This window comes from Hibiscus syriacus, unplaced genomic scaffold, assembly GCF_006381635.1.
Source record: "Hibiscus syriacus cultivar Baekdansim isolate YM2019G1 unplaced genomic scaffold, ASM638163v2 tig00110009_pilon, whole genome shotgun sequence".
NCBI classification, from domain to species: Eukaryota; Viridiplantae; Streptophyta; class Magnoliopsida; order Malvales; family Malvaceae; genus Hibiscus; species Hibiscus syriacus.
In genome coordinates, this window is record NW_024062561.1 from 2,352,570 (window position 1) to 2,368,255 (window position 15,686).

General features: G+C 34.1%; 1 protein-coding gene and 1 pseudogene across 1 annotated transcript; one reads left to right on the forward strand and one right to left on the reverse strand.

Moving 5' to 3' along the window:
- The first annotated feature begins 4,528 nt into the window (after nt 1-4,528).
- Nucleotides 4,529-9,854, forward strand: LOC120212288 (annotated as a pseudogene).
- Nucleotides 9,855-10,912: 1,058 nt separating this feature from the next.
- On the reverse strand, nt 10,913-13,976 carry LOC120212257 (PHD finger protein MALE MEIOCYTE DEATH 1-like). The gene is made up of 3 exons (XM_039210628.1): nt 13,590-13,976; nt 12,556-12,799; nt 10,913-12,467 (listed from the first exon to the last, which is right to left on the reverse strand). Exons 1-3 carry the CDS (start codon nt 13,879-13,881, stop codon nt 10,913-10,915), a joined length of 2,091 nt encoding a protein of 696 aa, XP_039066559.1. The 5' UTR covers nt 13,882-13,976.
- Between the last annotated feature and the right edge of the window lie 1,710 nt (nt 13,977-15,686).

Genomic DNA, 15,686 nt, shown 5'->3' on the forward strand with positions numbered 1-15,686 from the left:
ACTAAATGTGTATTTTAATTTACCCTTATGTTTAATAATTAGCGATTTGAAGATAACAGTAGGTTAGGATATGTCCCTTAGCAGCTTCAACTTATTAAAACAAGATGATATAATTATGTTACTTTGACTTTTACTTATGTGAAGTGATCTTAAAATAAAATAAATTGGTAAAAGATTGTTGTTTCCAAGTAATTTATAGATGGATAAAATATATAAATAGTCCATTGACTATAGAATTGAGTCTCTTGACTATTGAAAATTACAAAATGATCTATCGATTATAAAATATTGCTTTGTTGAGTCATTCAACTATTAAAAGTTATAAAATAGTTACTTAACTATTCATATGTTCAAATATCATCATTTTTTTGTTAAAAAGTTGGCGACCGTCTGAGATGGACATTAACATGTGGACCGGATATGATAAAATTTGATCACAGAACCGTTTGAGATGTATTTTATGGATTGACTCTCCGTTATTACACCATCGAGTTAGTACTTGAAACATTATACTATCAAACTAATGCTTGAAAGCAACGGTGATGCCCATAGATATCATTAAAATATGATTTTATCATATCTCGATCAGCAGACTAACGCCCAACTCAGACGATCGTCATTTTTAACGAAAAATGATGAGTTTGGAATATATGAGTAATCAGGGTGACCATTTTGTAACTTTTAATAGTTGAAGGACTCAACAAAATAACATTATATAATCGAAGAATTATCTTATAACTTTTAATAGCCGAGATACCTAATAAAATAACATGATTGATGGACTATTTGTGTACATTACCTTTAAAGATATAGGGTACAAGAAAAACTTCAATGGCCAAACACGAGCACCATGACCTGCCTAATTTTTAAAGGTTTGGAAAAAGAGCTCTAAAAGTTGGTCCAACTTGCCAAGGAGCAAGGAATGTGAGCTAAGGAGTAAAGAAATTACATGATCAAATATTTAAATAACGACAAGGAAGTAGAATAATATCCGTTATATAATGGTAATGGAATTATCTAAAATTATTATTGTTGAAAATAACGGTATAAAGTGAAATCACACTAATTGCAGTGGAGTGCGACCGTAATTTAACAGTTAACTATTAATTGCAATAATAACGAACCATTATTTTAATTATTGTTCCATTACTGTAATTTTTTTTTAATTCAATAGCCCATTTTGACAATTACATTTATTACATTTTACAATAATTTATGCAAATTTTCAACAAAAAATTTACGACTGTGATATCAACAATGATGATAATAATATTCATTATGTTAGTAATCGTGATAAATACAACACGATCGAAAATATAGCCACAACCACAATTTAAATCCATGAACACGGTCACCCCCTCTAGATGGATCGAGGAATGAATAGGGTTGTAAACGAGTCGAGTCGAGTTCGAGTATTGCTCAGTTTGACTCGACTTGAAAACTCTGAAATTGAGCTCGACTCGGCTCGAAAACTCACGAGCCTAAAATTTTCAAGCTCGACTCGAATTCGAAACCATGAATTGAAGCTCCAAAAAGCTCAAATAAAAAATCTTAAACTTAACCCAATTAAAGCTCAAACTCGAACTTGAACATGAATCTTAAATACATTATACTGTATTTTTTAAAAAAAAAAATCAACACACAAATGTCAATATTATTAATAATTTATTTTTTAAAAAAAAATTTAATATATTATTTTTCGAGTGGCTCGTGAGCTTTTCGAGTCGAGTATGAAGTAGCTTGTTTAAACTCATTAAGAATTCGAGTCAAGCTCGAGTCGAGTCCATTCGATTAGAGTATTTATCGATCTTTGACCGAGTCGATATCAAGTAACTCACTATCTATCTCGTATGACCACATGTAAACATATCAAGACTAGAAATATGAAATCAAATAAACATTTAGGTTTATGGTCGGATCAATTTTACAAGTCACCTCCTCATATCACAAATAATTTTGGCTCAAGTCATGTTCAATCAATCTCACGGATCAATTTTTTATATCCCTATTCAAGTATGATAGCGTAGGTGAATGGGAAAGTGCTTAACTTAGAATGGCAAAAAGGGCTTCATTTGGGTCATTTTCTCGCCCCCCAACAAGATTTTGTATCTTTGGAGGAAGTGAAAGTGACCCTGTAGGGGTGTTTGGTTCAAGGATTGTGATATATCCCACATTCCCATGTTTAGTTGGTAGGGAATCTCATTCCCGGTAATATTTTATTACCAATAGTAGATTTTTTGAGATATATTACCGGGAATGTCATTACCTCCATTCCCTTAGGTATTGTAACATTACCGACAATTTGGACTAAAATGCCCTTAAATTTTTATTTTTTTTCAAAAATATCCTTCTTCTGTCATTGAATAATAAAAATTCTACGAAGGTTAAATTACAAATTTATCCTTAAATTATTTTAGATTTGCAAAAAAAATCTATAATTTAAATTTTATATGAAGTTCAGGGGTTAAAAAAATTTTACCCTTTCATTAAACCTTTTTTATATTTTCAATTTTGTAAAAAAAATTATATAAATATTATGAATTTAACTTTTTAAAGAAAATATATAAATATTTTACACTTTGTAATATTATACAAATATATAATAAGGACAATTTGGTCAAATATATATTCTAATAATCTTTTATTCCTTTAACCAAACACGGTAATCTTACATTCCTGCTAAACCACCCAAACACAAAATATAACATTCTCAGTAATCCTATTCTCTGGTAATCTTTTATTCTCACTGGTAATCTTACATTCCGTGAACCAAACGCACACTTAGAGTCTTTTTATGCACCTTATCTTTAGGGTCCAATTTTTGCATTTGGTACTCAATTGGGAATCTCACAACAACACAATGTTTAATATCTAGATAGTTTTTATTATTTAACTTCCAATCATACATTTTACAAACATGTAAACATGCAGTGAGAAAAGGTAAGTTAAGAAGCTGCATTTGTTAGTAGGCTTAATTAAAAATAATTATTTAAACTATACTTATTTATTTTGGGCGTTTAAAGTTTAAGGTGTTTGATCATTAATGACCGTTAAAAACAATCTATCAACCACTCAAAACATGACATGTAACGTGTTTATAATTTTTATTTTAAAAAGATTAAATTTTTATTATGTTTAAAAAAATTCAAATTTTTTAAAATTAACAAATCTTCTTAAATCACTAATCTCAAAGCATCAATTCCATTACCGATCGTCGGACTCCCACTGTCTGTCATCTCCCTTCTCGTTGCTCTAATCTCCTAAATCTTCAAATCCCCTTAAACCCTAAATCCCTAAATGTTTAAATTTCTTAGTGTTTCAAAATCTCTTTGTGTTTAAATTTATTCTGCTAGATTGCAAGGGAGGTTTTGGATGTAGTTGCGCGAAAAGATTCGTCCAAGTGTTACAATCGTTGAAAGTGATTGAGTGGATTATGAATTTGAGTATTTAGGATTTAAGGATTGAGGAAACGAAAAAGGAGATGACTGATTGTGAGGTCTTGCAACTGACAACAGCCATAAAATTTAAAAAGTTTATAAACACACCCTGTGTCATGTTTTGAGTAAACAAAATTAGACACATACTTTAATAAAAAAAATTAAATACCTAAAGTAAAAAAGGGTATAATTTAGTCTTTTTTTAATTAAGACTTGTTTATATAGGTCTTTTAAATCAAAGCAACAAAATAAGTGCTGTAATTAGCTTCAAACGAGAAGAAGATTTTGGTAGATTGATGAATGCATTGGCACCCAAACTTTTGTTTTCCAATAGTTTTTATTATACCACCATCAAAAGATTAAAAAACAATATGATTATTATGCCCCATCAGTTATTAATATTATTGTTAAAGGTGCACATTATGAAATTCATTTTTTAAGTATTTTTTTTAAAAAAGGTTTAAGCTAATCCATCAATGCACCTAATGCCAACCAAGCATACCAAAAATCAAGTGCTGCATATCACAAAAATATAACAATAATAACACCAGTTGGTTTTAATATTCTGCACAAAAACCCTGATGGGATTTTACACACGTCTGTATATATGTATTTTAAATTTGGGTTTTTATGCGTCTTTTTTAAGACATGGTAAGATCAGAACTACATGGTTGGATACATTCTTTTGGCTGTATTAATGTATGGAAATGCTTATATTGAATTTTGATCTCCCATGAATCTGCAAATGCGAGCAATATCTTTTCCATTTATTTGGTGTTTTCAAATATTTAAATTTCAGTTGCGTTTTCAATCGCTGTCGTATTTATTGTGATTAGAGACATAACTTATACTATAACGGTTATTGCGAATATCACGTTCGTATATTAAATTCTACATTTCACCTTAGCATCTTTCATCTATTAACTTCCCAATGAAGTTATGACAAGTATTATTTGGATCCTGTAATGCTCGACTTTATCCTACCCCGTGTTTAGTGATTTTTCTTCCCCACTTGATTAATTAATTTGACATAGTCATCAACCCTTTAATTTCTTTTAATTATATTTGTAACTGATTGGATGTTTCTTTTATTGAGTCTCTCTCTCTCTCTCCCCTTATATTCCACAGTGATATCATCATTGTCAAATTTTGCTTTTCTCAACTTTCTGTGTTTCTTTTTGACCTATAAGATCATAACATACTTTTGGAGGAGCTTCAATAATATCAAAGGATTGAGATTTTTCAATAATTTTGGTCTGTGTTTAACTTGTTCTCTTGGTGTATTTTTTCCCTTCAAATTTTGGAACTTGGGTTTCTTGCTGATTAACTTGATTTGGCTGAGATTTCTGGAATGGGTTTTTATTTTTGTTGATGATTTAAAGATTGGGTCTTTTATCTTTTGTCTTTTCAAGGTCTCCATGGAGAGTGATAATGGCGATGACAAGTCCAAAATGGACTATGAAGTTATAGAACAGATTGGAAGAGGAGCTTTTGGAGCTGCTTTTCTTGTTCTCCATAAACTTGAGAAAAAGAAGTAAGTTTTTTCTCTCTCTCTCTGTCTCATTTCTCAAAAATAATCATAGTTGCTAGCTATAAATTTCCATGGGATTGACAATGTTAGGTTGTTCTTTGTTTCGTTATCTGAATAATGAATTTCTGGAGTGCAAAAGCCATTATTTCTGGGATTGGTTAAGCAACGAGGACCATATTCTCAATATGTGTCCTTTATTTCGTTACAGGAATACATGTTGTCATTTAGCAATTAATTATTGACTTTAGCCTCAAGTTTGTATGATTCTCTTTTATTTTTCTTACTCTGTTAGGTATGTGTTGAAGAAGATTCGGCTGGTCAAGCAAACAGACAAGTTTAAGCGTACAGCTCACCAAGAGGTCACTTTTTTAAAACCAAATTTCCACTCTTCATGCTTGTTTTATGTAATTAACATGTGAATTGTGATGACTGAAAGTTGCATGGATTATTCCATACTAAATTGGAATTTAAATACTTTCCATTTGATCATCCACGTTATATAGCTAGTGTCAAATTCTTGTGGTTGAACGAAATCGTGACCTTAAAATCTTGATTTAGTCTTGATCACAGGATGTTGATGTTTTGTTCAACAATGGCACCTTTTATGTTTGATAGCTGCTAGGTTGCACCTCTGTATCTACCCAAACAGATGCTTTATACCCTGAGACCCGAGTTCACACCATTTTCTACTCTGTTGCTTCTCTGAAAGCTGTGATCTTAAAATTTTCTTTCTTTTATCTACTAAAACGATATGGATATATTTAACATATTCTCCCTTTAGATGTAATGTTTTTGGTCTTTCTGATAACAAATTATGCATGTATGCAAACACGGACCTGCTCACAACTCGCTTGAAAACTAAAGACAACCATCAAAATAGTCTGAAAATATGTATATGCTGCTACTTTTGTTACCTAGGCTATTCATTTTTCTTAAAATACTTGTGTACAACACATACTCAGACATTAATAAGATGTACAATCCTCCAAATATATGAAAAACTTATTAAAAATTGATTATATGCCTGTAAGATACTTACTCATATTCACCTCGAGTCCAATAACATAGCATACACCTCTGCCATTCCCCCTCCCATCTTTATCTGTCCATCAAGGAAACCCTGATATAATGTGTGCTTGGTTTAAGGTTGATGTAGATAAAATCACTGATTTGATTGAGAGATTCTTCTACTTTACGTGACTCGAATGCGAATCTCATATATATCTTCTGGTTGGAATAGCCTTTTGACTTTTCTTGCTGTTTCTATAGGCCATGGATTACAAGTTAGAGTACTACTAGGTTTCTTTTCTTCCCAACTATTTTTCCTAAACCGTATATTATCTTCTAAGAAACATAATCCTAACTGTAAAATATAAATAAATAGAACTCCGTAAAATAGAGTTCCTCATTATCGACAACTTCCTGCAGACCCTAACAAAAGTTAATTGTAAAATTGATGCCAAATAAGATTAAAAAAATGTCTAAACAGCTTATTCTTTGATTTCTACCAAAACTTTCATATCTGAAATCAAGAATACTCTTAATTCATCTCAAGTCATTGCATGTTTGAGAATGTGTCTCATGTGTTCATTTGCTGTATTGCAGATGGAATTGATTGCAAGACTAAATAATCCGTATATTGTCGAGTACAAAGATGCTTGGGTTGATAAGGTGAAAGAGATGTATCAATATTTTGGATTTACATTGGATATGAAAGAGCTGTTGAGCAATATTATAATTTAGGTTGTTCCGACCGTGACTGACTCTTCAGTTATTTGTTACTTTGCCGCCTTTCTTTGCAGGGAAACAACATATGCATTGTAACCAGCTACTGTGAAGGAGGGGGCATGTAAGTTAAAATAAAAAGAGTTATCGATCTGTTTTCGCAGATTATGATGAAATGCTCAAGTTCATTAATTGTCTTAGGAACATTCTATATTATGATAAAAAAAATGCATATTTCTTATCTTCAGCCATTTAGTCTTTTGACAGAAACAGTCTAATGATATGAAAAAAATAATTTCTCAGCTTTGAAGTTAATAAGTGGGATTTTGTAGTTATAATGTATGTACTATTGGTTATTAGCTTTAATCAGATTATTGCCTAACTAAATAATTAATAAAAGATGTCAGATGCTGTCTGTTGCTTTTGATACATGAATGAGTATTTGAGGCACTTACAATTTTTGTGGAACCAGGGCTGAGCTTATTAAAAAGGCCCGAGGTATGCACTTTCCCGAGGAGGTAATGCATAAATTCCGTGACTGAGCTACTTCTATGATGCACAAGCTAGAGATGATATTTACCCTCTTATTGTTCTCTTTTTGCTCCCTAGAAAATTTGCAAATGGATGACTCAGTTGCTGTTGGCCGTGGACTACCTGCACTCAAATCGTGTTCTTCACAGGGATCTGAAAGTACTGCTTCTATCTTTGTCCCTCTTGTGAAGACAAGCTATTAAATGGTGATGCTATGTTCTAACTTGTATTTTGATCTCAGTGTTCGAACATATTCCTTATGAAGGACAATGACATTCGGCTTGGTATGAAGGGAAAAGGATTGCTGTAACAGAACCCCTGTTTCTTTGTCAGGTTTGGCCTTCATTTTTCATGTCTTCTAAGATATGTATGTCTTATATGGACTGTACAGGTGACTTCGGACTTGCAAAATTACGTAAAACAGAAGACCTTGCTTCCCCGGTATGTACTTGTGTTAATATTTTAAAAAAGAATCTCTTTTATAAAGGTTTTGGTAAGAAAACCAGACTGCTTGAACTTAGGTCGTCTTAGAACTCCTCCAATGAATTAAGTTCTATTTGCAAATTCTAAAGTGTTCCTGGTTGGAATAAGAACTGATTTGTTACTAAATGTCTTAGTACTTTTGGTTATGGAATTTGTCAAAACCAGTTTTAAAGGATTGACTCGAATTGTTTTCCCTGTTATGCATATTCTTAATAGGTTGTTGGCACACCCAACTATATGTGTCCCGAGTTGCTGGCGAATATACCATACGGATATAAATCTGATATGTGGTCACTTGGTAAGAAATTCACAGCTTTATTCAGAGATACAAAATCTGTTATCCTTTTAACCAGGATTGACGGAAACTTACTATTCCAGGTTGCTGTATGTTTGAGATTGCTGCACATCAACCAGCATTTCGAGCTCCTGTGAGTTTTTTAACACGGCATAGCCTCAATATCATTTAACTACTGTCATTTTTTCTGTAATATGCTTTGCTATCTATCATAAACTAAAGTCATTGACAACTCAACAGGATATGGCAGGACTCATTAACAAGATCAACAGATCCTCCATTTCTCCTCTCCCAATTTTGTATTCCTCTACACTGTAAGCATCCTTTTCCACCTCGTTACATATGTCAGCAGTTTTTCAATGACCGGTCCACTCCATTTACTCATTATCGGATGTACTCACTTAGCATCGCCTATCTTAATTCATTTCTTTTTAAACAACGCTTAAATGATTCAGGAAACAAATAATCAAGAGTATGCTAAGGAAGAATCCTGAACACAGGCCAACTGTGAGTGCAAGTCACCTTGTGTTTAGCTTTCTAGTTTTAAACATTAATATAGAAACTGATTGAAAGCATTCTGATATTTTAGGCTTCTGAACTATTAAGGCACCCCCATTTGCAGCCACACCTCCTTCGCTGCAGAATCCTGTCTGCTGTTTATCTTCCCATAAAGCCGACAAACAGCCCTAAGGAGAAGACACCTAAAAAATAATTCTCCAGCAGAAATGGCGTCAGAAAATATAGGGGGGTTAAAGATGTTGGGGTATCAAATGGACAAGAAACTATGCATGCATTTCGAAGAATGGCTGATGATGTACATCTAAGCAGTTCGGGTTATGAGGAGCCATCATCCACTGCTTGTATGGAAGACAACCTTGTGACCAAGAGGGTTGATCCTACTAGCTGTGCTGTTGAAATATCAAACTCTATCAGTGATTCCAAAGAAATGTCAACTGATTCTTATGTGAGTGTTGGCAATGGAGAAAAACCGGATCAAAAGGATGCTTATGTGGAATCGATTTCAGAGACGACGTTCAATTCTCTTAATGACGACCACGAAGAGCCTGCTTCTGAGCACAGTGTGTGTAACTTGCCAAAAGCTGATACAAAGGCTGTATGCCAAACAGACTATGAAACTTTTTGTGAGATGCAGGTTCTTGAAGAAGCAGTGAAAGATGTTCTTGACGTGAAGGTTCTTGGCAGATCAGAGGATTTGAGTAAACTAACAATTTCTGGTATGAGCTGCAATGATAAAAACGGGTTCCCTGATGATGGAAGTTCATCTACTGTTTATGAAAATGATGAAGAACGAAGATGCTCTTCAAATAAAACCAGTAGTCCTGATGCCAAGACAGAAGATGTCGACGCGAGCCACTTTTCATCGGAAAGTAATGCTGTGCTTCCAAGTAAAGATGTAGGAAGGACGTCAGAGATGAATACTTGCTCCTTTACGGCAGAGAAAGATGGTGGCAGACTGGTTCAATTGACACCGAGTGACGTGTCATTACTTAGCAGACTTACAGCCTTCAGCAGTGATGAAATTAAGACCGCATGGGAGAATCCAGGTCAGGAAAGAGCCGAAGCATTGGAATCTCTGCTCGAGCTATGTGCTAGGCTTCTTAAGCAAGACAAAATTCACGAGCTTTCTGGTGTACTACGACCATTCGGGGATGAAGTTGCCTCATCTAGAGAAACGGCAATTTGGTTAACAAAGAGCCTCATGTCTGCCAAAAAAATTCAATGAAGGAATCTGATTCAAATGATGCAAATGGCATTAATTTGTTCATTATTGTGAGAAAATGTGTTTTCCCCATTTTTCTTTACGAAATGTGTTCATATGAAGTGTTTTTGAGTGGTTTGCTTGCTTGAACGGAAGAAGCTCATGAAACAAGCATATTTTGATTGTTGACTTTCTGTTTTGATGGGGGAAAAAAATTCAGTGTTTAATATCAATGTGTGCATTTGATTCAAATTTGAAGGGATTAACAGGAAATTTAATTAGACTAAAAATGACATGGTATTGTCATGGAATATGTAAGGTTATACCGCTGTATTATTGTTGCTATATATTACTCAAATTTTAATTATTAATTAATTTAGATCTTATTATAATTCTAGTGGTTGAAGCTTAATTGGTGATTAAATTTATTTAGGAAATAATTCTCACAGACTAAATTTTTGGGGGTAATTTATTCGTTTAGGGGATAAAAATTATTTTCATGAAAATTATTATTTTAGTCTCTAAAATTACTTTGGTAACCAAACTTTCTTTTTGTTCAATTTGGTCACTAGTCAAATTTTCTCTAAAAGCTAGTTGTGACAGATTTTGCCGTTACTTGAGATGTTATCAAGGTGGACTAGGAAAAGGAGATCTTGCAAGATATTGAAGTAATGGTAGAAACTGATGAAGCATTTATAAAAGGAGAAACTGCCTCAAAACATTATTAATATCGTTTCAGATATAGTATTATGAAAATTACAGATTCATCTGCAAAACCTAGTGATTTACAACAACAAAAAAAGCCTCTACAAAGGCTTTCGCTTATCAATTTTGAGGCATGCACAATAGAAATTGTTATAAAGAATCTTCAGAAGTCAAAAGAATTGAATTCGTACATCTATTGCTCAGCCGTACCGGCAAATCAAGCACTAATAGTTTCCCGGTTCATGATATGGTACATGAAGCTGTTGCCTAAAACTTCCCAGCTTAATCTTGTTTTGGATGTCAAAAAGTATTTGGACTACCTGTCTAGAGTAAGCCAACAACATGCAGATTAGCACCTTCGACGACGATGAATCAATCAATGTGTATGACAAGATGTTCTTACTATGCAACCTTGAAGCACCATTTTATGGAGATCACTCAAGTTGATGAGACATCATTTAGTCCTTGAGTAATGCATTCCATTATCATTGTAGGAGTCCAATACAGTTTTCGTACTCGTAGTCCATTCCGTAAATAGTGGCCGAATCCACTAGCAGACCATCTGAACTCGGATATGCTAGGGGAGAGTCAGTCATTGGTGGTCCAAAAGAAGTGCAGCACCCTGGGCAGACAAACAAGGGTGGCACAGCCTCGGAGTCCTCTATGCCACAGCAGCGCGTGTGCTGCCACAGCTCGCAGATATCACATGATATCATCCTCTCCCCATCATCATCCCGAGCCCCACATTGACATCTGACTATCAAGTTACCAGAACCACCTTCATGCCTCAGATTACTGTCCAAGTCTATTCCACTCCCTCTGACCAGAATTTCTGCACCTGATTCAAGAGCTCCAAACAGCACATCTCTATCCTCCATTTCATCCAGGTTGTCAATCTCTGTCACCACAAAGTTATCCATAATACAATAAGTATCCCTCAATGCCTTTTCAGCAGCTTGTTTTAGGTCAAGAACTGTGGCATGTAACGGAACAATGACAAGTTCACCGGAAGGTGATGTCTCGGTAGACATATTCTCTTCATCAAACAATCTGGGCATGACTCGGCAAAAGAATCTCAACAACTGTTCATCTTCATCTCTAAACAGCAGATCCTTCACAAAGTGTTTACTATCTAGAATTGCCTGAGTGGCAAGTTCCAGCAAGTCTGATCCTGGATGGTTCAGTAGTGTGTTATTATACAGATACACCACATCATTATAACCATCAGTTCCAGGGACAGGAGCAGGAGCAGGTGAAACATCTAGTAGAGGTTTTTGATGCATCTCCTCTTTTTCTTCTGATGTCTTAACCGGATTGTCTATGTCGTCAATCGTATATTCTAAAACCCGAGCTGAGTTAATTCCACGGCGCACAATGTGACATCCAACAACGACATTGTTCATTGATTTCAAAACATAATCCAGCAAACCTGTATCACCAATATGCATCCGAGCTGCATCTCTTAAATCTTGCCTTGTCATCCCACCATGACCGACTTCAGATTTATGTTCCTTCAAAGCATCTACAATCACCTCTGCTGCAAATTCTAGCCTTTTTACAGGCCATCTGCTATCCATATGAGCAATGACACTGCTAAATTTCTTACATCTCAAATATTTTTCCTTCGAATTGTCCTTCTTATGGAATGATATTCGGGTGGAATTTTTCTGTACAGAAGCTGAAGGAGCAGAAGTAGCTTCTACCAATTTCTGAAGTGCACTACGAGATTTGATAGTGAGCATAAACTTGAAAAGATCTCGAATCGTAACCAACTGGCTTTCACTTAGGTCTCTATAATGCTGAACCATGCACTTTATTTGTCTGCTCTGCTCCCTATCACTGAAATCTTGAATGATTTTGTCAAGTTTCTGGGAGCTGAGAATTTCAATTGCTTTATCATACTTTTCCTTTAAAACTCCATAGCTTCCACGGAAGAACTTGTAACCCCATCGACCAAACCATGTATGTCCATATGCAACTCCATGAAGCAAACGTAGATCCATACCATGCTTCTTCGATGCATCATCCACTGAGATTTTCCTGAAAAACGTGAAACAATGTTCATGAAGTAGCATTCATAAATGTCCTGAACTAGGCTAATTTGCATTGTTCAGTTTTGGAGTTTTACCGTGCTCTAAGAATTTCACAAATACGATCCCAGAGATCCATGATTTCTCTGCCATAGAGATACTTAGAACCACCTTCAATTCCATTGATGCAAAGGAGATGGCCAAATCCATTACAGTGAATCAACCCATGCAAGAGATGGGACTGAATGTTTAATACACTATCCTCTAAAGGCTTATTCCAGTCTCGGTCATTTGGTATTACCACATGATACTTACTTTTGGAAACTAAATGGTTGCTCCAACCTAGCACAAGAGCAAGGAAAATAAATGCCAGTTTAATACAAGAATTAATAATTTGGGGAGAATAATTAGCATCCAAAGTTCTTTAGCAACAGTTTTAGCTCGGAGCAAAGCTTTCTTAAGCAGAATCCATTCAGTTGGTCTGGATTTAGGTATACGATATATTGAATATATGAGAAACTTTAAAAACCATACTACATACGGCAAGAATATGGCTAATTCTTAATATAGCTGAAGACTTGTAATGTTTCATTTTGGAATTCATTAACATGCCAAAGTTGCAGAACCAGGGAAAAATGAAAATGACATTGGCCTCAAACAAAGATACAATAATTTAATCGAATTAAAGACTCAAATTCGAGACATTATCAATATAACACCATTTCTGATGGGGAAATTTGGTAGACAACCAGAAGCAAAACTCAGAAAGCAGCTTGTGAAGGTTTATTGGCATAAGTTCGTATGATTTGAATACTATATTTCTCAGGCTAACTACACTTAGGTGATCAGAAAAGTGAGGAATCAAGAGATTGTCATTCTATTGATCTTATCAGATGCTAGTAATAATTATAAAACTCGAGTAACTATTTTATTTGATCTAGTAGTTCCATTCTCTTCTTGGTCAAAAGTTCATGTTTACCATAAAATTCAAGCTTTCTTTAGATAAACAAAACTGCAAACTATACAAATGAAAGATAAACAAGAAACCCAAAACCGGAATCATGTGAAGGAACGAAAACCCCACTCTTTGAGAAGAAAAGAAAGAAACAAAAGCTGGTCGAAAGGAGCAAACCTGTACATCTGCAGTGATCACAGAAAGGGTTTACAGAGTGGTTAACAACCTCTTCAATGGTGTAAAGAGGGACGACGCAGCTCTTGTCACGAACGAGAAGGGTGCACCAAATGGGCATCCCTTTGACGCAGTAATCTTCAGGCTCGGCACATTGTTTTATGAAAAAACGAATGTTATCTCGGAAGGGACCGGTGGGGTTTATGGGGCAACCAGGTTCTGCAAATGAATGTAACCCGAACAACTTTAGCCTTCTCTTTCTTTTCTTGCACGTCTCTAGGATTGGGATTGACATTGTTGAAGTAATGACTTTTGGGATCTTTGGCTTCTTCCTCTTCTTCTTCTTGTCTAGAGCATTAGAAAAACTGAAGAATTTTTCTACTTCTTTTATGGGGTAACCGACTGAGTTTGCAGTCAGTTCCTTAAGGTTGGGGAGTTTCTGCGCTCAAATTTTGAGTCGACTTCGTTAAGTAAACCAATGAAAAGAGGCCCACTTGTCTTCTGATATTGGACTCTAGTTCATGGTCTATCAAAGAATTCAAAACCCAATAAAAATACCTTTTTTTTCACATGTATGCATGTATTTTAAAGCATGAATCAAATAATCTCAGTTATAAATGAATTATTGTTATTTCTTGAGATTATGTATTCGAGCACCGTGAATGTTAGGAAAATGAGCATCCAATATCAAATGATTAAGAGCTATTTTGAACAAATACTACCATATATTTACTCAGAATTTATCAAAAAATAAAAATTAAAATGCACGTATTCTAAAACTAGTCGATTGCAAATGATCGTCCATAATTAAGCTGCCACAAAGAAGAACTATCCGATGATGATTGAGTTTTTGATTCAGAAGAAATAGTAAGGAGGGTTTAGGGAAAAGAAATTAAAATAAAATTTTGTAATATTTATATCATCTCAATACTACATCATAAACTCCCCATCATCATAGAAACAAAAAACGTTATTCCTATCATCACGTCATTTTGATTTAACATCCCAAGAATTTAATTGAATTCAAAATTAAAGTTCACTGCTAAAATTAAAGCAATTGAAAGTTCAATGGCAAAAAAGATATTAAACCTAAAATTCAAAAATATTCGGTTTAGTTTACCATTAAATTTAATGTTAATTTTTTTTTCTAATTGTTTGTTTCTTTGAGTTTTATTTTGTGAAAACTTATTATTCATTGGAACTTTACTAAATATATAGTAGAATTTCTTTTATGGTCGGTTTGAAAATAAGTATAAAGTAAAAATACTTTTATGATATGTTTGAAAATAAGAATTTGGGTTTCATTTATAATGTAATATTTATTTGTTTAACTACAAATTGGACCACAATTGGTAAAAAAATAAAGATATATATGAGATTGTGAACATATGAGTTGACTGTAAATTGTTATTTGTTATATTGAAATTCTACTTAGTTGTGCTGGAGAAAAATCACATATGGGGATTAAATTTAAGGAGTCAGTTGTGCTTCAAATGTTAACTAGGAGAAAGATTTACATATATTTGTATATGTGTTTTCCCCCAAACATTTGATTGCCTGCTCTATATGTTTGTTTTTGGTCATTAACATGTCATGAAGACAACTCTCATAGGGAATGCTCGTTGGTAGTAGTTCTCTCTAGTGGTGATAGCCCTTGATAGCATTGAGTCTTGTTACACCTCTGGAACTAAACTTTATATCTTAAGCATCAATAACTCTGAAATTAATTAAACTATCTAACTCAGCATTATCTTTTGATAAGATAACCAGTACAATCAAGGAATCCAATGACTCAAATCTCATAATGGGCAACTACATTAAAATACCTTGTCGACTTATGGGCAGTAATCATAATCATAGGACTAACACCATTAATATAAAGATATAAAGAGTCAGTATATAATACATCTCGAAGACAAGAAGAGTGGGATCTAGGATCTTCATCAGCTTCATTGATAATTAAATGACCACCTACAATTCCATCATTGACAATTAAATGACGACTAACTGATCACCGACTATGGCTCTCTGCACAAACTAGGAGTGAACTGAAATTGGCCAACACAACTATATTTTTCCATCAATAATTGGTGCGGCGAG